Raw genomic sequence first — 22854 nt, forward strand, 5'->3', positions numbered from 1 at the left:
TTTATCTGTGTGATAGGTTTCCCAGCGATCAGATGCATTTCTCAACTTTGCCACGTGAAAAAGACATTTATTTTTATTACATATGTGTTTATAGTTTTACTTCTGCATGATGTAGCAACCAGCACACCACCTCACTGGCGCAACTGGCACTTTGTTAATTCAGTCCAGCAAGATACTACAGGAAAATAATACTGATGGGAGGTGTGCCATGTTTTTCAATAAATCCACAACTGCTGGTTTATCTAGTCAACACACAAAGAAAGTAGGATCCCTGAGAGTGACAGATAGGGAATACAGGTCATGCTTGCCCTGAACACTAGGTAGTAAGCTGCTTGATGTGTTGCCTCTGTTCATCAATAAACTTATGAAACTGCTTTATTCATTATATAAAATATCCACTGTCCTAAGGTAGCAAGACTTGAAAAGGGAAATTTAAAACGAACTTCGACATATAGCATAGGCAAAACTGTATCGATCCTCTTTCCAGCACTGTGCATGAAGTAATGTAGGAATTCTTTCTTGTTCTAACCTTTTACAGCGTTTCTGTCAGTTGAAAAAGGAGTATGCAGAGCCTTTTGAGCAGATATTCTTGAGTTCGTATGACACCATTCATCGTTTTGAGACGAACAAGCTGCGCAATGTTGCGAAGTTCTTCGCCCATCTTCTCTTCACAGATGCCATTCCATGGAATGTAAGTGATTTGACTGTAGTTTTGTATACAATTAGTATACAAGTGACTGTGCAGTTCACAGACAGTTTAATGGCTTCTTTTTAGCTAGATTACTTTGTACTTATGGGTGTGTTTTATTTTAGTGCAAATTTTATTTGTTGCTGTTTTAAGCCATAGTTTAGAAACACGGTTTACTCAATCACATTTTATTGAAATTCTTACTGTAATGTTTTTTTGTCCCCCTAGAAAAAAAAAACATCACCAGAAACTTCTTTTGTTTTTCGAATTAGCATCACAATCATGATTTGAGGACATGTTTGCAAGTTGAACATGAATTTTGACAACCTCTCGAAGTAGTAGCCACACAGAACACTTTGTCCATATCTATGTTGGGCGCATTCCATTTGTGCTCATATACACAAGTGGAATGAGAATATTGTTCGGCAAATAGCAGCATTATGTGATTGGTGCATGCTGGCATTGCATAGTGGAATTCTCATGCAGCACAAATAATAAACAATGGTGACATACACAAAATAGGCTAGTGTCATGTGTATGTAACTTTGTTTTCATCAAGGTAAAGTTTATGGCAATCAATGAATAGAGTAGTGACTGAGTTGCTGCATGCTTTGCATGCTCATTGGTATATGTCATGTTTTCATTTAAAAAAAGAGAGATAGCACTTGAGTTATGTAATAGTAAACTCTGTGAGTTATTGGAATTTCACAAGCATGTTGAAAAAGTCCGAATGAAAAAAAAAAGCTAATGAAAGTCGGAGAAAATTACCACATGTACTCGTGGCAGAATGACTGAGAGCACCTCTTAAATCTGTTTTCTATTTTAAAAATAAATTTTCAATCACATTTGACCTGTATTTCTTCTTCAAAAAAATGATAATTGGGAGCTTATTTCAGTGAATATAAATGCATTGAAGGGCGTGCGCTGTGCCTCAGCTTTATGCCATGTCACTTGCTGTGCCTGCAGCGTTTCCACATTCTGTCGAATCACTAATCAAAAATTTTATTTTCACCTTCATTTGCACGAGGCAGTTTTAAAGTAACCGTAATTTATTCCTTGACATCATAATAATAGAGGCTGGAAGAAGAGTAGTGTGTTAAATTTTCAGCATCGTTCCACCTCCACTTGCATTCAAGACATATGCGCTAAAGCTTCATCATAGATGCCACAGCAGGAAAAAAAATCTAACGGTTGACTACAGAACCAAAGAGCTGCTTTGGGGGGTCTGAACAAATGGAAATCATTGGCATAGGATCTGGCGAATACAGTGGATGCATATTGCACTCAAGACCAGGTCTTTGATTTTTTCCACAGCCTTGTAGGCTGTCCAATGCATCAGTCACACCCAACTCCTCACTCTGGAATTTGCATGTGTGTGTGTGTTTTCTGTTGTGCACTAGCTAAATGGAAATGAATGGGCCTCCATATAAATAACATTTCCTATGGTTATCAGTGGCCTTCTTGCCCTCTGCAACCAAAAATTCCTGCTCTGTGTGCTCCCTATTTTATGTCGGGTAGCTGCGCCAATTCTTACAATTCCCGTTTGTGGAGAATCAAACATTCACTGTGTGTTGGCCAGTGGTGAGAGTAAAAAATTTTTATTGTGAAATTATTGTTACTTTCTGACAATGCCTCATCAGCTGGAAAATTTTCATAATGGAGTGTTGAGGTTAATGGGACTGAAAGCTGATCTCCTGGATAACACTGTTTACAGAAAAACAGCGAATGAGTAGACTCAATACTTTTACACTGTATTTACTGCAACTTCACAGAAATTGGAACCAATTAGTAATTCAATCAACCACACTATGTGCCACTCGTGAGGGACTACAAATGCAAGACAAGAAATTAATATGTATGTCAGCCGTATTCACTTGTGTAACGCCTGCACTTTTTTTACCAGTGCAGGCCTTACATGGGGTAGGCTTATGGCTACCCACTGAAACCGCATGGAACCGCCCCCCGCCTGCCTTGCAGAATAAGGCAGCCACTGGCAGCCGATTGAACTCATGCATAGTTGCTGACCGATTTTTCAGACATGATCAATGCCGAAAAAATGTCCAAATAATTGGGCAATCCTAAAAATGGAATTGCGATGGTAAAAACTACTTTTTTTATATATATATAATGCCGGTACAGTGAGAAGTTTGTTTACAGATGTTTACAGTGTGGTACTTCATTAAAATAAAATTCACTTGAAATTTTGTTATGACTGAGACCACAGTTGCATTTCCCGTTCACCAATCGCACAGCCCGAAGTGGGTCACAGGTTGCTCTGACGTGCAGATACAGCGTACACGGCCTTCACTCTGTGACTGTCAGTTTAGGATGTGCTGTGCAAATTCAATTTACAACTTCATTTATGCCCACATGTGAGCTTATGCCATTCCATACAGTAAGTGCACACACAAACTTGGTAAGTGTTCACGGTAGTTGCTGGCTGATGGCCCATGGACAAGAACAGCGTTTCACACACGTGGCCCTCAGTTCAGCCTATGCACGTGATCATGCCCGATCACCATTGTGGTATAGTACTTTTCCTTTTTTTCCCTCGCTTAGGTTGTCACATGGCATAACTTTAGGATGCGGTTAAATGGGAGCATGCAGGCCGGTGTCATGTAGGTACAACAAGAGTGAGTTATAGAACGTGTTATCTATGGTCTACTCGGGCAACATATTAAGGGCGAACTTCCTGCAACGACTTGCCGCCTGCGCCACCCGTCGGCTACAATAATACAATAATGGAGTCTGCGGATAAAATTGCAGTTTGGTCCAACTTTGGTTACTTTTACATTTTCGTGTGGGATACAGTGCTGCTGATAATGTCACCGTCTGCAGGACTAGCGCCATCTAGTAGTGGCCAGCAGAAATTAACAAGCACTCAGGAATGCGCGTGATGCTTAGTAAAACTTTTTTCATATTTTTTGCACTCCAAGGTGCAAATGCCTTACACAAGTAAATACGGTAATTACATAAGTTTTCTTTTCCTCCACAAACAATACCTGAATTGAATGCAATACTGGTGGTTGGTGTAGGAAGCAGCAGTCTTTTTATTGCGTTACAAATTAAATGGACACTCCAGGCAAATTTCCGTTGCCTTTGCTGTGAAGTTCTGTATAAAGTCCAAGTGCACTAAGATTGCACTCTGCGCACTGACTGTATGCTGTGGGAGCAAAGGACAGGGTGCTAGGGTGAGGCAAGAGGGATGGTGGCTTGAAGAGCTCAATGTTGGAGCTCACGGGATCAAGCGCACGCTAGGGGAGGATAGGCTTGCCCCCCCCTCCTTTAGTTTGGCTGTGACTGCACTTGGCAGTCTACACAGCTAAGCACATACACAGCCCATGCGCCACATATTAAAGGTAATTTGCGGCGAGTGCAGACGTTTGCTCGCATTCATCAAGTAAGATCTACCTGTGCATGCATGACACCATGCTTGGTAATTAGTGAGTGAATGTTAACTGTAATTTATACGGGCTATAAGACTATGAACCTTACTTTGTGTAGTTGTCTATCTAATACTTTGCTAGTGCTTTCAATAGTTCTCCTTTCGGGCAAAATTGCAGCTTTTTTGCTTCTTCAATAATTCAATACATTTTCATTCTATTGTGCTTATATGTAAGCAAACTGTTCTTTTGTACATGTGCTTGTGCACACACATACAGTTTTTGCTCAATGCATTGAACTACATGCCTGTATTCCTGCTGAGGGTTAACCAAGAGGCCCGATTTTTTTATTAATCATATCATGAGAAGCCAACGAACAAAGACGCCAAGGAAACATAGGGGAAATTACTTCTACTTTCTAATTTAATTAGAGAAATTATAAATTAATGGCAATGAAAGTGGATAAAAAAACAACTTGCCGCAGGTGGGGAATGATCCCACGTCTTCGCATTACATGTACGAGGCTCTAACCAATTGAGCTACTGCGGCGCCGTTTCCCCATCCACTTTCGTGGGTATTTATGTTTTACTACTTCAACTAACCTTGGGAGTGTTAGCCAGCGCAGCTACTCGCAAACCTTAGCGGTCGATGTGGAACATCTTTTCTGCCGCAGGCGTCGCGAATATACGATCTTTTTGGCCGAAGGCAACTGGTCGATATACCCACACATGCTACCTGAAGGCATCAATGTTGCCGGATTTGAGACCCTCGTTATGTAATGAATGAAAAGAAAGGGGTTAACCAAGGGGCCCGATTTTTTATTAATCATTTCATGAGAAGCCAACAAACGTACTGTACTCCTGCTGTAATTCAACACTGCAGTGTGTTACTGTAAATAAGTGAGTGAAGGTGCAGTCTTTTGTGGAACTTGGATTCTTTTACTGCGTAGTAGTTCTCAAGGGTTGGGGTTTGGATGGGTATAAAAACTTGAATAGTGCTGTAAAATGATATTGTATCAATATTATTTTATGTGGTTTCATATTTGCTTTCAAAAATGTTTCCTTGCTTGTGTAGGTCCTGTCTCATATCAAGCTTACTGAAGATGACACAACGTCATCGAGTCGTATCTTCATTAAAATCCTGTTCCAAGAATTATGCGAGTACATGGGGCTACCGAAATTGAATGAAAGAATAAAAGACCCGTAAGTTGTTTATCTTCAGAACGCCATATTGGCACATTTCATTGATGTGTGTGCTGTATGCATAGCTATAACATGTGTATAGGCTCTCTTGTGGTAGTGTGTTAGTATGTAACTGGTACAGTGCAATTCTAATGCAAAATCACTTGATTTGAATTTATGGATAATTCACACTGACGGTTACATGCAATCTGCACCACATTCTATTAATGGAAAAAAAGCTTCAGTAACTATCATCTATGAAACATGTTATGGTTCATTTAAACAAGTTCCAGCTCGTGCCTTCCATTTCTGGCATAAATCTGATAACTATGAACAGATTTAATGTACTGCATCACAATATTGGGGCACATATTGGAACAGGTTTTCTTTTGCTTTACCAATATACATGACTGGCACAGCTGGCACTGGAGCAAACCAGCCCATCCATTCACACTTATACATGATTATTCCTTCACATGCGGCTGGCATTCTAATTTTTTCCATTGCAACTTGCTTAAGAGTTGCTATTTAGATAAGCATTAGGACTATAAGGGAATGGAGAGAAAAGCCCCAGAAAAGCAGGGGCTCCTTTTCTCTTTTCACCTGTTAAAAGTGATTGCTAGCATTGCAACTACTGCTTTCAAATGCCATAATGAAAATGTCCAGCCATGGAAGTTAACTCTTTGGCACAATCCCACTTTCTGGTCACTGCTGGAATGTAATCAGTTGTGATAAAGGAAGCTCACACTGCAAAGTTTGGCCATAAAAATCGAAGTATTGCTGGGTTCTGACAGTCACTCATCTGAGTGCCTCTTCCTCATTGGCAACTGCATCCATGCTATACACAAGCAATCATTAGGGAAATGAGTAAAGCACAGGCTAAAAGCAGCAGCATGCTCTCTCGATCTTTTAACTGCAGCGCTTCACTTTTGCGGATGAACACGTAAATTAGTCTTACTTTTCGAAGATCACATTGTGTTTCTTTCATTTCTTAAATAATAGTGCCACAAAAAAAAATGCAAGGCAGAAAGGACGACCACGTCTTCCTTAAAAAAAAACAACTGCATATATTTCTAGTCAAGTCAACGAAGAGCAGGTGGCCAGGTTACTATGCGTGTTATGGGAACTCACAACTACATGTGTGATGCCACTTCAAGAAAGTTATAGGTTTGCTATAGTGGTAATGATAAACGCAATTGTGAAGTATGTGTGCAAATATGCATGCTCACTACTGTATAGCATCTTCATGTGGCACTATGATTCCTTTTTCTAGGACATTGCAAGATGCTTTTGAAGGTCTGTTCCCACGAGATCTGCCCAAGAATACTCGATTTGCCATTAATTTCTTCACATCTATTGGCCTTGGGGGACTGACGTGAGTAGCATTATGAAGTCTGTCAATTGAAATTGCATGTCGAAATAGGCAGCTTTTGCACAGTAAGAGTGTACTCATAGCACTTGTTTTTGCTTTAGTTTATGCTTAACGATGATTGCAGTGGTCTGTGCATGAATAAAAGTTGTGGTGCATGTTTAACAAACCTGTTGAAAAACTAAATTCATTACAAGGAAGGTTTTGCTGTTAGCAAAAATTTATACCATGCCATATGACTTTAGATTTGGGCATAATTGTTACATCACCGACCTCTTCGTTCTCTGTTTTGTTATGGTCAAAGTGCTTTCTTGCACAAATCCCACTTGCCAAGAAGGCAAGGCTGTGCAAAAGCCATACATGTATGAAATTGTTCACTGGCAAATTTTACAGAATATGACTTAATGAGAGGGATTTTTATTCAGCACAGGGAAAGCTAAAGGAAGACTATAGGCACGACTTTATAGCTTGAGATTTTTGCAGTGCACCTAAGTAAAAATGAATTGATTTTCATTGTTGGGGCTTTCTTCAAATGTTGTTTCCAATTTCATCTACACCGAATCTCGGAACATTCTAACCAATGTGAAATTAGAAGATAATATGTTTGCGATAGAGGTGTTAAATATTAAAATTTTCAGATCAGATTCGATTGAATTATTTCAGAAAAACGAACCAATTTACTCTATTGTAACACAAGTTTTCTCATGATTTTCGTTGCTTGAACTTGGCCCTCGCGTCACATTGGCAACCTGTACCTTTACATCTCGACCCAATCCATAGACAAGTTCACTGAAGTAAGAACTTGTTTTTTATTCAAATCGTCACCATTTTTGCTGTGCTTGTGACTGGTGTGTGGTTACAGTACTGCAGTACTCTGCGGCCTTTCACGCTTCAGCTCAGTTCATTTGCAAGAATATGGTGATGCAGCACGTTCGGTATGGCGCCCGCTTCGAGAGACAAGTAATTTTGATAGCCGAGGAGCTGGCAAACTCTGCCACGGCTTGGCAGCTTGACATCAACGAGACAGCAATGTGCAGATGGTGGGACCAGCGGAAGGCCCTCTTTAAGTACGAGACTGGCCAGAAGGGCTCTATGGACCTTGTAGTGGCTTGGTACTGCCCCCGAATGAAATGGTTGTGTGGTCTCCTAAGTAGTACTTAATCTCAAATGAGTTCGACATCACAGAAGATGACTTGATTCTAGGGCGATCACTTTTGGAGAGAGTTTCGCTTTTGCGACTCCTTTGAAGTGAAAATCGGCAATGTAGCTTTCACACAGACACATTGGTGCCTTGGAGGAAATGGAAAATGTAGGAGGGAGCATTCCAAGTGAATTTGGCTGAGTTGAATTTTTGTGAGTCGTGAGTTCAAGTGAACCTGGCTGAATATAATTTTGGTCAGTCTGTGTCTGAGTGAGCCCTAAGCAAAAAAATATAATTTGTGAGTGAGTCTTAGCTAGTTTCATTTATTTTGCTGGCCTGTAGCACCATGTCCCACGAGACTGTCGCAGTACTTAGCACAAACTGTTTTTGTTCATAATTCAGAAACATCAACTTCCTCACCTGCTTTTGTTTAAAAAAAAAAAAACTGCGACATGTCAATTGCTAGCTCCTTTCGTTGCTGCAGACTAGAAGATTGAAGTTGTAATTTATGTAATACAATTTGAATGTGGCTGCTTTCTTAGAAGAAGAAAAATGTTTAAGTCAAAATAAGGAAAAGAAAAGCTCACAACCATGCGGGCAGTATTCGCATTGTCCCCATCTCAACGCCCTCATCTACACTGCATTTTCAAGAGCAATTCTTGTAGTTTCATTGAGATACTATAAGGGACAACAACATTTATTGCAGTCTACTGAGAAACACACTTATCAAATGGAGACTTGTCTAAATAATTGTGGTTTAGCATGATCGCATTTGTTGCACAGGCGGTCGAGTTCCTGGGCAAACACACGGAGTTCACTATGCACAATAGTTACCAGCCGTCGAGTAAGCATGTCACTGTCTCAATTTATACAAAGCAATTAATTATTTGACCCATCTCAACATGTCGGCATTCTTTCAATCGATCTGCTTGCTGTAGTATTGGCTTTAGCTCTTTCGACGAGCACTACACTCTACTAAACACATCTGGGATGTGCCCGTCCTCTTTTTCATTACTTTTATTGTCATTGTGTATCAGATCTGATTGTGTTGTATTGCATCTGGTGTACAATTGTCAAGTAATGTAAACAAGTGTTTTGTTGCTGAACAGACCTCTAGAAACTTTTCACTTTTTTTTTTTACTTTTTCCTGTTTTGTAGAAATTGTGAGTTGTAAATATTTAACAATCGTTTTTCTGGAATATTTGTATTCGATTAGAAATTTTCACTATTCGAACATATCTATAAATTCCTACTGCAGCTATGGGCCAGGGAGCCCATTCCTCCCACCTCCTGACAAAACCTAGGCATGTTCACAAATCAGTAGCACTGTGTAATGTGTTGCCATCATAAGACAAAATAAAGTTTACGGTGCCAAACCGGTTCGCAAAGCATTATAGAATTTTGTTTCTCCGGACTGGAACTGAATCGTAATGAAATTAGAGGACGTTGAACCTGAGCTGAACCAGTATTAAATTTTGTGGGCACTTCAGGCGCAATTCCATCGTCAGCATCGCCATGATGTTCTGTATAAAGTCTAAGTGTGATAACATTGTGGCTGCACACAAAGGAGGGAGATGGTTCTACTCCTGCGGCAGCTGCGTATGATCGACTGAGTATAGCTGCACAGGCGCTATCTTGAAAGCGATCTGCGATGGGTACAGAGTCTAGCCTCATCAAGGTCTGATAGCTTCGTGTGCACTGTGTTCTTGCCACTTAATTCGTGTTAAAGCGAGAGGCAGCATCAAGGTTGATTCAATCGCTGCTGCTGCCGCTCTTCCTCACGCCAGCGTTTTGACAGCGAGTGTCTGCTGTCATAGAGACCCCACAGTCATCAAGCAAGATGTGTTCATGTTTGCCTGTGACGCCAGCTTGTTAATTTTCTTGGTAAGCAAAGATTATATGGTTGATACAACGGCTATCCTTACTTCGTATAGCTGTGTAATAATTTGGTCTCGCTATCAGTGCTTCGCCTTTAGAGTGAAAACGCTAGCTTTATTTTTCCTCTTCTTTTTTAAATTTTTTATATTTTTGTTATTTTATTTTATTCCCCCCCCCTCGATTTGGCACCCTGAATATTGCTACGTCACTATTTGTGCCAACTTCGCCCTGACGGCGACAAAGACGACGACTGAGCCGCGCGAGAGTACGGGCGCAAAAAATAAACGACAAAGACATTCTTTTGTGCTGGCCTGCATCCTGCACGTCCTTTTTGAGTACAACGCGATATTGCTACTTTTTTTTTTTTTAATGCGAGGATAAATGCCTCAGGGCATACAAGGGTATGGGATGGGGGTGAACAAGGATGATTAAATGAATGAAAATAGATTTGCTGACCTAATGAAGTCCAAGAGGGATCGATAATGCGGTCCCTGCGTCCAAGCAGTGTAATGGCTCAGATTAGGCGGCGAGAGTCCCGCTGCTGCGAGGTGCCGGAGCCTCGTCGGTTTCAGAGCAGGGCAAACCCACAGCAGGTGGTGGATGTCGGCTTCAACGTTTGGCGACTTGCAGAGTGGGCACTCAGGACGAGGATATAGCGGGCGAAAGTGCGGCCACTTCCTAGTCACGGCAGGAGTGAGGGCAACCCCGACCCGGATCCTCCGAAGCGCAACCTCCTCTGCACGGGTAAGACCGCGGGGAAGGTTTACCGCACACGGTGGTATTAGAGCACGTGTGCGGCGCCGGAGGTGCTCCTTTCTTGTTAAAAGGAGGGTGGCATCATCTAGGTGAAAGAGTTGAGGCGGTGACGATGGAGAGGTCGTTAGACGGGTCGCAGAATCCGCACGGCTTTGGAAGCTTAGAAGGTCGCGTGGGATCCACTCGACAGATATTGACTGCGGGATGCGTGCCGCCAGAAGATGGATCTGTTGGCATATGTCAGGGCTGCGACTGACGCGTCGCAGAAGCCGCGTCGCCTGGAGAGCATCAGTGCGGATGACGATGCGGGCCGTGGAGACCAAGGGAAAGGCGGCCACAGAGCACAACGCTTCTCGGACAGCAAGGAGCTCAGCACAAAAGGAGGAAGGAGGTTCTTGGACTTGAAACCGGGTCGTCTTATTAAGGGCAGGTGCGCATGGGCAATAAATTGCAGTGGTTGTTTCACAGCCCTTAATGCTTGCATCAACGTAAAGGACGATGGAGCCAAGCGGCAGGTGGGCATCTTGATCTACAATTCGGTCACGAAGCGATGCCGCCGCGTGAGTTGATGTCGGGCGATGTATATCAGTTGGCTTGTTGTCACTCAGCTGTACAAAACTCCAGGGAGGAAGAACTGGCGATGGTGGTGGTAGAAGCGAGTTTGAGAAAGCGTAAGCCCTGAGAGCACTCGTTGCGTGTGAAAGGCTGGCCTTAAGCCTGCGAGCATCACGCCGCTGCTGCACCAGCTCATCTAGTGTGTTGAGCTGCGCATTTTCTTGGAGAGCCACGATCGGGGTGATGCGGGGAAGGCAAGTGATGACCCTCATTGCCTCGCGATTAACAGCCTCAAGGCGATCCCATTGTGCCCTCGTCAAATGCTGGAATTGGGCTTGATAAATAAGGCGTGGTTGCACTACCGCCTTTACCAATTGTCGCGCAACATATGAGCTGGCGCCGCCCATTTTAGGAGCAATGCGCCTAATCAGACCCAACGTTTGAATTGCCTGCTTTTTAGCACTGGAGAGCCAAGCAGTTCCGGTTCCCGACTCGTGTACCGTCAGACCCAGAATTTTTATAGTTGAACATTGTTGAAGAGGGGTTCCGGATAGATGAAGACGAATGGGTGTTGCAGAGAGTTTACGCCGGCCCCAGCGATTGGCGACTGACATGCTGTGCTTTGTGACCTGTGACTTTGGTGGAGGTGCTGGGTACCATTGCCTCATGATCAGTACTCCTTCGAGCAGCCCTGCATCCAGCCCCACAAGACACCCACACGTCAAGGCGCCTGTACACCGCACGAGCCGCTGCCTGCAAGGTTTAAGCCCAGCATTTGGTCTCTTACAAGGGTCAGCTCTGTGAATGGCCACCCCAACTCCAGAAATGGCACTTTGAAGCAGCCCAACACGGGTAACGGTCAAAAACCTTCGGATGCCCGACCCCTTTCACGGTGACGTGCACGAGGATGCGGAAGACTGGCTTGAGCAGTATGAACAGGTAGCTAGATATAATCACTGGCGCCCCGACCAGAAGCTTTTCAACGTCTATTTCGCCCTTGAAGGAGCTTTTCCGTCAGGTACTCAATAGATTCAGGAACACAAATCAATGTGAAAACGCACAACGCTTGCTTGCGTCACATATTGAACAGCCAAATAAAGGTGTCGCCATGTTTGCCGAAGATATGGCGCGTTTGTTTCGCCGAGCAGATCCCAACATGTCCAAGGCAAAAAAGCTGAGCCACCTTAAGCGGAGTGTTGAAGAACAGCTATTCGCTGGCCTTGTGTGCAATTCGCCGACAACCGGGGACGAGTTTATTAAGGAGGCCACGGCAATCGAGCGGGCGCTGCAGCAACGGTGGAGACAGTATGATGCTCGGTCGCTGGGGCACCGACTAGAGCTGCAGCACTCGCCACGGCCGATGAGACCAGCTTATGCCAGCTGATCCGACAGATTGTGTGCAGGGAAATTGCAAAGGAGAATGCTGGACATGCACCATCGGCACATGCACCGCCGCCGCAGGAGTTCACGATTGCCTCCGTTGCTGAAGTGGTGCACCAGAAACGTCGACAGGCGTTTGTCCCTTCCGAGCCATGTCCCGAGATGTCATACCAGCAGACGACCTACAGCTATGCAGACGGAGTTTGTCGTTCATCGCCTTCTCAGCTGCCATACCAACCGAGCGTATACAGCTATGCCGACGCTGTTTCTCGTCCCTTGTCTACCATACCGGTACAACAGTACCGTCAACGGCCTCCCGTCGCAGCCTGGGCCCAATGGGAATCTGTAAGGCGACCCCAGCTACGCAAGACCAATATATGGCGCACTGCCGGTCGGCTACCACTGTGTTATAATTGTGGAGAGCCAGGACACATTTATGAATGACAGCCATGCTGGCCATCTACAGTCCCGCTCACCATTTCCAACTCGTTTTTCCTCGCCGAGCAGCCGAAGTTTATCTGACATCACCAGAGGTTAGTCTCCCAGCCCACGGTGGGGACACTGAAAGCAGCAACTTCTGGGAGGAAGCTTGCAAGTCCTCAGGTTGCCGAAAATCCCCCACTGTTGCCGAAAAAGGACGACGCCGACAAAACTATGACTGCCGACCTTGCTGTAACGACTGACGGGCACGAAGTGACAGTCTGAGTCGACACCGACGCACACTTTTCTAGAATGATCGAGCCGCTGGCGGACAAACTCAAGAAAGTCAGAATGGAATTGATGGGCCCTTACATTCGAAATGCTGGAGGCCAAATAATGACACCTACAGGCAAGTATACTGCAAGACTCACGATCGCGAACGTAGCTTTTGTCGCCACATTCGTGATTCTACCAGAGGCTGCAAATCACTCGTATTAGGAATGGACTTCTTAAGGGAATACGGTGCCGTTGTCAACATACATGACGGCATGGTAACATTTTCCCCTGAAAAAGACATGACCCATGGCACAGAACATCCAACACTGAGCCTCACGTGTTATCAACGAAGACGTGTGCATACCGCCGCTATCATGCAGACTTGTTTCCGTCAGTTGCGGTGCACAGTATAAAGAAGGCGCAGTAGCGGAACATGTAACTGCCCTTCTATTTCGCCATGGTGTTGCCATCACCCGTGGCATTGTCAGCTTAGTCGACGGGCGTGCGGAGGTGCTCTTGATAAATTTCACAAACGAACGTCAGCACATCAGTAAAGGCACTGCTGTCGCATACCTAGATGAAATCGACTGCGCTCAAGACTGTTTTGCCATGCAAGAAGAAGCCAAGGCTCGTACAACCCCATGTGCACCTGCTGTTGGCGTTGGTCTGGGCTTAAAGCCAACAGAACAACACCATCTTATGGAACTGCTCGAAGAGTTTAAGGACTGCTTCTCATCTACGTTGCGAGTAGGTCAAACGCCACTGACAAAGCACTGCATCATTACAGAGGAAACAGCAAGACCCATTCGACAGAACCCGTATTGTGCGGCTCAGAAAAAATGAGGCAATACAGCAGCACATCGAGAAGATACTACAGGATGATGTAATCCAGCCATCAAAGAGCCCTTGGCATCACCTGTAGTGCTTGTAAAAAAAGAAAGATGGTACGCTGAGGTTCTGCATTGATCATCACAAGTTGAATCACATTACAAATAAAAATGTTTGTTTGTCCATTGCCCCGGATCCGCGACTCTTTGGACAGGCTACGGCATGCGCGTTACTTCTCCTCTATAGACCTTAAAAGTGGATACTGGCAAATAGAGGTGGATGAGCACGATTGAGGGAAGACTGCTTTTGTGACGCCTGATGGGCTTTACGAATTTAAGGTTCTGCCTTTCAGCTTACGCTTGGCCCCAGCCACGTTTCAAAGGCTCATGGACACTGTCCTATCCAGTCTAAAGTGGGAAACTTGCCTGGTGCACCTCGACGGCGTAATTGTTTTTTCTGCCACTTTTTTCTGCCACTACGATCCGCGAGGCTTACACTTTGGGTTTGAAGAGCTTCAGTTCCTAGGTCATGTCGTCAGTCAAGACGGTGTTAGGCCTGACCCGGATAAAATTGCAGCCGTCGCAAAATTCCCACGGCCAATGGATAAGAAGTTAGATGCTTCCTGGGTCTCTGTGTTTATTACCGGCAATTTATAGAGGATTTTGCGCTCCTCGCCTCTCCACTCACCCGCCTCACAAGAAAAGACGTCACATTTGTACGGGGAGAGGAGCAAGAAGCAGCATTCAATGATTTACCTAGGTCATGTCGTCAGTCAAGACGGTGTTAGGCCTGACCCGGATAAAATTGCAGCCGTCGCAAAATTCCCACGGCCAATGGATAAGAAGTTAGATGCTTCCTGGGTCTCTGTGTTTATTACCGGCAATTTATAGAGGATTTTGCGCTCCTCGCCTCTCCACTCACCCGCCTCACAAGAAAAGACGTCACATTTGTACGGGGAGAGGAGCAAGAAGCAGCATTCAATGATTTACGGAAACGTCTACAAACTCTGCCTGTGCTCGCTCATTTTGATGAGGATGCATCAACAGCGATCCACACAGATGCAATTAACGTGGGCTTTGGCGCTGTTTTCGTTCTGCGGCAAGACAGTGCCGAGCGACTAGTTGCCTATGCGAGCAGGACACTATCACTTGCTGAGTCCAACTACTCAACCACGGAGAAGGAAAGCCTGGCTGAGCGTATGGGCAGCCGCGAAGTTTCGCTCGTACTTAAACGGCCGCGCTTTTCAAGTCGTAAGCGACCACCATTCCTTTTGTTGGTTGACCAATATGAAAGATCCTTCTGGATGTTTGGCACGCTGGAGCTTACAGCTTCAAGAATACGACATAATTGTCTACAAGTCAGGAAGGCAGAACTTAGATGCCGATTGCCTCTAGAGATCACCGATTGCACTGCCGAGCGCCGAGGAGGATGAATACGCAGGTTTTTAGGAGTTGTTGATGTGGCCGCCATCTCCCGGCAACAGGAAGACGACCAGGAGCTCAACTCCCTCATAGAGTTTTGAAAGGGTGAGTTACGAATGTGTCGAGATTATTTTCAAGGAGTCTACCTTCATTCTGTTTGCGTAATGGAATTCTCTACGGGAAGAACTTCTCTTCAACAGGGAAGAGCTATATATATCTGCTAATAGTTCCCGAAAATCTCCGCCACGAAATCTTGCAGGCCTGGCATGACGAAGCCACCTCGGGCCACCTTGGTTACACGCGAACATTGGCACGAATCAAAGAAAGATATTACTGGCCAAGGCTCGCAGCGGAGGTGAAACATTACGTTAGAACTTGCCTTGAGTGCCAGCGACGCAAAGTACCACCAACTAAACCCACTGGGCTACTGTAGCCCATTGCAGTACCAGAAACACCGTTTGCTCAAATTGGAATAGACCTTCTTGGCCCTTTTCCAATATCTGACAGCGGCAACAGAAGAGTCATAGTCGCTTGCAATGGACTATCTCACCCGATACGCGGAAACCAAGGCGATTCCAAGCGGCACAGTTCTTTATCGAGAACATTGTCCTGAGGCACGGTGTTCCAGCGGTCGTCATAACTGACAAAGGAACAGCATTCACAGCTGAGCTTTTGGGCATTGTGTTCACGCTCAGTGGCACAGAACATAGGAAGACAACAGCCTATCACCGACAAACGAATGGGCTTACAGAATGCCTCAACTAGACTATCACAGACGTGCTTTGCATGTACGTCGATGTGTAGCACAAGAATTTGGACAAAATATTGCCGTATGTCACATTCACATATAATATGGCATGCCAGGAAACTACCAGAATCACGCTGTTTCGTTTGATCCATGGTCGAGAAGTCCCTACGATGCTTGATGCTATGCTGCCTCATGACTACACTGATTCACACGAAGATATTGCAGAATTCACTGAGCGCGCCGAGAAAGCACGACAGCTCGCGCGCATCAGAATAACTACACAGCAAGAACGTGACGCCCGACGATACAATCTTCACCACCAATTTGTCGCGTATATACACCCGGCGAAAGAGTCTGGGTTTGGTTTCAGGTTTGATGCGGAGGCCTCTCTGAGTAACTTCTACACCGATACTTCGGACCATACAAGGTTCTGCGCCGTATTAGCGACGTGAATTACGAGGTCATGGGTGACGGTTCATGCTGCTCCAAACGCCGTCAACAGGGGCCTGAGATAGTGCACGTGGTGCGCATGAAGCTGTATCTTTCTGAATGACATGGACACCAACAAGCTGTTTATCGATAGAGTCTAACGACTACCATTTGCTGAACATCGGGACGATGTTCACTCTGGAGGGAGGGTAATGCCGCATCACTATTTGTGCCATCTACGCCCTGGTGGTGATGAAGACGACAACCGGGCCGCTCAAGAGTACGAGCGGGAAAAATAAAAGACAAAGACGTTCTCTTGTGCTGGCCTGCATCCTGCACGTCCTTTTCGAGTACAACGCAGTACTGCTACTTGCTGCAATAAAGCCCCTTTGGCTCATATTTCACCTACTTAAAGGGACACTAAAGGCAAATACTAAGTCGGCATCGACTATTTACCTACCATTCCAGAAACATCGCAATGCTTGTTTCGTGCCAAGAAAAGACTTAGTTTACCAGAAAATTGCATCTGAAAGGTCCGAATACCTTTTTCGAAGTTCATATCTCCCGCCATCCAACTGGGGGAGTGGTGACATTGCATATGCCATCACCACCCTTTGCTGCCATCGGTGAGTAAAACAGCGCCCGACAGACGGCGGTACCGAGCCAAGAGAGAGCGGTGGACTCGCCGCTGCAGCTGCTTTTTGGTCAAATGGTGCAGACCGTTCGCGCATCCCGCGACATCATATGGAAGTTGAATTCTCTGCTACTTGAAGTTTGTGCGAGTTTCGCGAGCCAGTAAAACCAGTGCAGCACTACGTGATGAGGAAAGTTGGGAAACGCGAAAGCATGGGCGGTGCAGGGTCGAGCGAAAATCAAACGTTTTGCCCGCCCACGTCGTCAACAGTACTTTCAATGAGTTCTTTTTTCTAAAAATGAAAAAGAACTGGACAAGTCGCATTTTATTTCATGGTATAATACAATAAAAGGATGTTTTTTACGACAAGTAGTTGAGTACTAGTGACAGAATTTAATATAGGAGTGCTTTCGTCATGGGGCAAGTGCTTGAATGTCTCAGGGGAGTCTCTAATCATGTCCTGCATTTACCTCAATTTCTCGATTGTAGGCCTCTGTTCACGATAATATTGACACCTTAGAGATTCTCAAGCACTAATCTATCACTTTAGCCTGACTTAGTATTTGCCTTTAGTGACCCTTTAACTGTCCACCCCTATGATAGCTGTATGAATGATGTACTAAGGTTCATTTTTGTTCAATCTGCAAGTGTGAAAAAGGTAATGGTCTAAGGTATCATAGGTGTCGCTTTCAAGCATTTGTCTTGCTTAGAATTGATGTGTACATTAAGACTTGATGGTAATGCATTCTTGTGTACACTGTGACACCACCACATCTGAATGTTTTCTATTGCCTATTTAAACAGTAGTAGAAGTCAGTACTTAGTGTCTGTACTGTTGGGCGAAATTATCTGTCAGAGTAGCATTTAGGAAGAGCAAATTTCGTGTGCTCTGACAAACTGCACAGATTTCCTGCATGACAATATTTGCATGCTTCATCCACTCATAACTGTGTTTTATTGTGATGGCAGTTATATGGACACTGCAGGTGTATTTCTGCCATCGTCATAGATGTTGGCGTCGCTGTGAGGTTCTGTATACGCCATGCGCAAAACGCCGACATGTTGCCAAGGCTGCCAAGCATAGGCGGGCTCGGGCGAGCACTGTTCCCTTTCATACCTATGTGCATGCTCTCATGTTTGTGTTCATGATCGTAATTTAAGCTTCTGTGAGCCTTCAGCGATGTCTTGAAACAACAGTTGCTTAATTGGGCACTTGAACATGTGCAAAAACTCGTCAGGCACACACTTAGTTTCCGGTGCTGCTGCTTGAGCAAGAGCGATGGCAGTGGTGGATCGTGGCTGTTCAATGGAAAAGATAAGCAATCGCGCTTTGTTTACTGCAGTTTTAGGGCGATTACTGTGTTTTTACTTTTTGCCTGGTGTCGCTGCGCTTTTATTTGGGTGCTTCCACGTTTAAGCTTAGATTATGAAATCATTGTGTTTTACGTGCCAAAACCACAATCTGATTATATGGCAGGCCGTAGTGGGGGACTCCGTAAATTTGGACCTTCTGGGGATCCTTAACATGCACGTAAATCCAAGTACACGGGTGTTTTCGCATTTTGCCCCCATCGAAATGCACCCACCGTGGCCGAAATTCAATCCCGCAACCTCGTGCTCAGCAGCCCAACACCTTAGGCACTAAACAACAACGGTGGGTCATTTAAACTTGGTCACCTCATCTACAGTCCAGAAGATACGATAAACATTAGGTTGTTGTTACTGATGAGACGCGATGCCCCCCTTAGAAAAAAAAATGGCTGTGGCTTAGCTAAGGTTAAGCCCAGGATGCGAAGCATACTAGCCTTTATTTTAGTTGCTTAACCACTGTTTAGCCTGGTGAACTGCTGTTGTTTGGCTATATTTGGTTCGGCTAGACGAAGACACAACTCATGCGTTACTGCGCTTCGCCTTCAAGAGTGGAACGCGACAGCATTCCCGTCGACCCGCCAAGGGGTGTAAGACAATGGGCTACGGCGCAGCGACTACGCGCCCCGCATTGCACGCGGTGAGCGTCGAGCAACGCAGCGTTCGGCGCGGCAACGAAATGTGCGCCTGAGCAAGCGACGCATGCCTGAGCCTTAGAAGAAACAGCTCGTTTCTAACGCACACCGCATTCACTAGAGGCGCTTTTGTACCGCTTTGAAGCATCGTACTCGTGGCTCAGTGGTAGCGTCTCCGTCTCACACTCCGGAGACCCTGGTTCGATTCTCACCCAGCCCATCTTGCAAGAGTTGAGCCAAAGCCACCTAGAAAATCAGTCTCTGTAGCACGCCGCAACCTTCGCTTCTCATTCCAACGAGCAGCTCTGTCGCCAGGAGGCATCTCACCTCATGAGTGTCTAGCAGAGGCAAGCGCAGCTGCTTATATACCGCCGCAACGCCGCGAGCGACGGCGCGAGTTGGAGCCCCGTTTCTCCTCTGTCGTGACGTCACGGTGTCACATGGTATTGAAGGCGACACCGCCGCGCCTGAGGAGCTGGGTTGAGCTCTCGTAATATGCTTCGCATAAAAATAACTATAGATGCAAAAAGCTAAAACAGAGAATGCGAAGTGAAGCTGTGAAGCGCTCATTGTGTTTAGACGCTTTGAACAAATGACTCTGTTAAAAAGCAGGTGACGCCGCCTTAAAAAAAAACGAATGCATTGCACGGAATCAGCTGTTGCTCTACCTATCGATGACACTGAAATGCGACATGCGGCGTATAACGTTTTGTGTACGCTCACCTCGGCTATCTGCACGTTGACTGTACATTCTGGTGTCTGTGAGCATTAAAGGCTTCTGACAGGGCATTCAACCTCGTTTTGAATGCCTCTTAATACCACTTCGTGGTAATGGGAAATGCCTGAACTTCGAAGGCCTTATGTCTGCCACTAATGCATATTCATTTACCCCGGCTGTGTCATGCGTTGTGGTCAATTCTGAAACCTCCATATTTCTTTTCTTGTTGTTTTCTTTTTTTCGTTCTAGTGCTGGTAGCAAGTGCTTGTTCTCTTTTTCTTCTTTTGCATGAAATTGGCCAATATGTGTTCATGTTGCTTCACTGTAGTTGTCTCTGCTTTAAAAATGATTTCAATATAGCACAGGGTTTACAAGAATTATTTATATCCATGCTTTGTATTCACTTTCAAAGTGTTAATATTGTGTCAGCGTACTCTTTTAACTAATTAAAAAGTGATGCATTGTCTATTCAGACTCGGGGCACAATAGGCGATACAACATGCGGTTTAATTCTGCATTAGGGTGCGAGGGTGATACTAGTAAAGATAGTGGTTACACTAAAAAATAACATGAAATATAAAAGCAATATGCTGTTGACTGACCATAGGGAGGCAAATTTTCAGCTTTGGCATCTTCCGATACCTCACTTGCGTGCTGCTGTGAAATCATCAAAATGCTCTGCTTGTTTAACGATGGAACATGTGAAATCCATGCTGTACAGTGGTAAGACACAAGCATAAAAGCAATCAACCCTCAATTATTGCCGGAGTCCTATATGTATTATTTTTCTCAAGCTCATCATGCTGGTCTTCAAGTATTACCGTCGCTGGCTTCTCACGTGGCCATGCCTGTACTAACCATGCATTCGCAGGCGCAACGGCACTCCCTCAACCTTCTATAAAAATACACGGCATGTAAACCAAGCAAGTGTGTACATAACGAATTTTGGTTCACGGGCCAACAAATGAAGCCATTAGCTGCCCGGGCGTTATAATGAAAGCAGCATACTAGCGATGAGCTCCATTTCGTAGGCAAGCTCGTTGATGCTCATCTGCAGCAAACACTTGGCGCCTAAGGAGACAATGTCGTCCCAGACAACCGTGAAATCGGACACATATCCAGTATTGTATAGTGCAATTTAATTGCACACACTGACACCACAGAAGTAACTATCTGGGTTGTGCACAAGCGGCAGATATCACGCGCACACTTCAGTCATGCCAGCACTGGAAGCAGGCGTCTCCAGCATGAGGCCCGCCTGCGGTTACAACGGCCACCGCAATGCATCTTTCAGTGACGCCCCTATAGGTGCTGCGCATGGCGGATAAAGTCCAAATGTGGTGAGATCGTGTCCCCACGCCGTGTGCTGTAGGTGTGAGGGGAAAAAATGCGAGGGTGTGCCAAGAGGGGTGGTGTCTTGGTGTGGCAACGTCTTGTGACGCGTGCAAGCGGGTAGCAGGGTAATGTGCATGTGCTTTAGGTGGGTGGAGGGGGGCAGTTTAGCTTGCACCTCTGCTTCTGCTTGGGGTGCAGCTGAGGACTGAGCACGACTGCGTGTGTCCTATCTTGCAAGTAATCGGCAGTGGGTTCGAAGGCTAGCCAGCCCAAGATAGATGATGGCTTTGTGCGCGCTGTGTTCTCGTGCGCCAAGTTCACGTTGAAGCGTGAAGCAACATGAAGGGGAATTCGCTCGCCACTGCTGCCGCTCTTTATCACACCAGCATTCTGACAGCAAGTCATAGAGTAAGATGTGTTGATGTTTGCCCATGTGCAGGTGACAACATGCTCGTTAATGAACTTAGTTGGCGAATGTTTACAGCGGTTTTTACAGCTGATAATTGTACTAATCTTATTCGCATATCTGCCTAACAATTTGCTATTGTAATCAAGGGCTCACCTTTCAAGCGAAACTGGGACTTCTTTTGATCGTATTATTCTCGACACTCCTCTTGTGTATCATTTTGAATCAAATTGGTTGCATTCAGCAAGAAACTGCAGCATTCCCATCCTTTTTGTACGCAGGGCTGACCTACGTGAGCACCTGAAATCCGCTCCTAAGCCAGCTCCAGTTACGGACATCATTACTGCACCTGCAGCTGCAGCAAAGAAGAAGAGCACATCATCAAGCAGTGACTCCAGTAGTGGTTCAAGCAGCAGTGACTCAGGCAGTGAATCGAGCAGTTGAAAGGAAGAAATGTACATATCATTGACTCACTTCAGGAGACTTCCGCAATAAACTGTATTATAATGTAAGATGGGGCATACTTGAGGAGTGCCTTAAAGTCAGAAAGTTATATATTCATTTTCTAAATTGCTGTCATATTATAACGCTTGCCAAAAAATTGATTGTCTGTGTTGCACCAAAATCCTCACTTACAAAATTATTGGTGAGCTGGAAGATGCTTTTGGAATTTTGTGTGTGTGTATATATGCAGTTTCATCACTGACGGTCTTTAGCACTGCATGACTCGCAGAGTTGATCCTAAGTACAGGATACTGAGATGATAAGGCACTTGCCCAACCCCAGCATGGCAACAAGGGCTGCTGCTGGCTCTCGACAGGAGATTTTTTAATTTAACAAGCAATGTCAGTTTAATGGAGGGCAGTAGTGTGTGAACCACCCAGTCACATTGATGTGTACAGTAAGTTTATTATGATGAATGTCACTGTGAAAATTGACTACTGTGTTCCTGGTAACTTTCGCAAAACCTCTGTTCACTGTTACACTTTACTCGGCTTTTAGCCACATGTTTTGAGGAGACTTCATAGTGGCCTGTGTTCCTGGTGTTTAAAGCAAACAGCACTCTTGCAGGATGCAGAGTAAACAGAAGAGTGCACCATCTTGATTCTGCGTCCCCTCTGAATGCAGTTTGTTCTTGCTTCAGCCGTGCACCAGCTAGCCTGCGTTTGCACTAGTGTGCTGTTTACAAGAGGTTGACAAGTTTACGTTGCAAATTGTGGTGGGTGTTGTCTTGCTTGTATGCATGTTCATCTATTTGTGATTTACATTTTATTTCTCTGTCAATAAAGCATCGTGAAGTTATTG

At 45.1% G+C, this 22854-nt stretch overlaps 1 protein-coding gene and 1 non-coding gene across 5 annotated transcripts in view; one reads left to right on the plus strand and one right to left on the minus strand.

Moving 5' to 3' along the window:
* The window catches only part of ncm (pre-mRNA-splicing factor nucampholin), a 113537-nt gene extending 90683 nt beyond the window's left edge, over window positions 1–22854 (plus strand). For all 4 annotated transcript variants that reach the window (XM_065425874.1, XM_065425875.1, XM_065425876.2 and 1 more), the window contains 4 exons: window positions 539–691; window positions 5146–5273; window positions 6526–6627; window positions 21831–22854. In XM_065425874.1, the coding sequence (XP_065281946.1) occupies window positions 539–691; window positions 5146–5273; window positions 6526–6627; window positions 21831–21993 (546 nt within the window). In that variant the 3' untranslated portion in view covers window positions 21994–22854. The remainder of the gene's footprint in view (window positions 1–538; window positions 692–5145; window positions 5274–6525; window positions 6628–21830) is intronic.
* TRNAT-UGU (transfer RNA threonine (anticodon UGU)) lies at window positions 4548–4620 on the minus strand. The gene has a single exon. It is a non-coding gene; the product is annotated as a tRNA-Thr (tRNA).

The sequence above is a fragment of the Dermacentor albipictus genome, chromosome 1 (genome assembly GCF_038994185.2).
Source record: "Dermacentor albipictus isolate Rhodes 1998 colony chromosome 1, USDA_Dalb.pri_finalv2, whole genome shotgun sequence".
NCBI lineage: Eukaryota > Metazoa > Arthropoda > Arachnida > Ixodida > Ixodidae > Dermacentor > Dermacentor albipictus.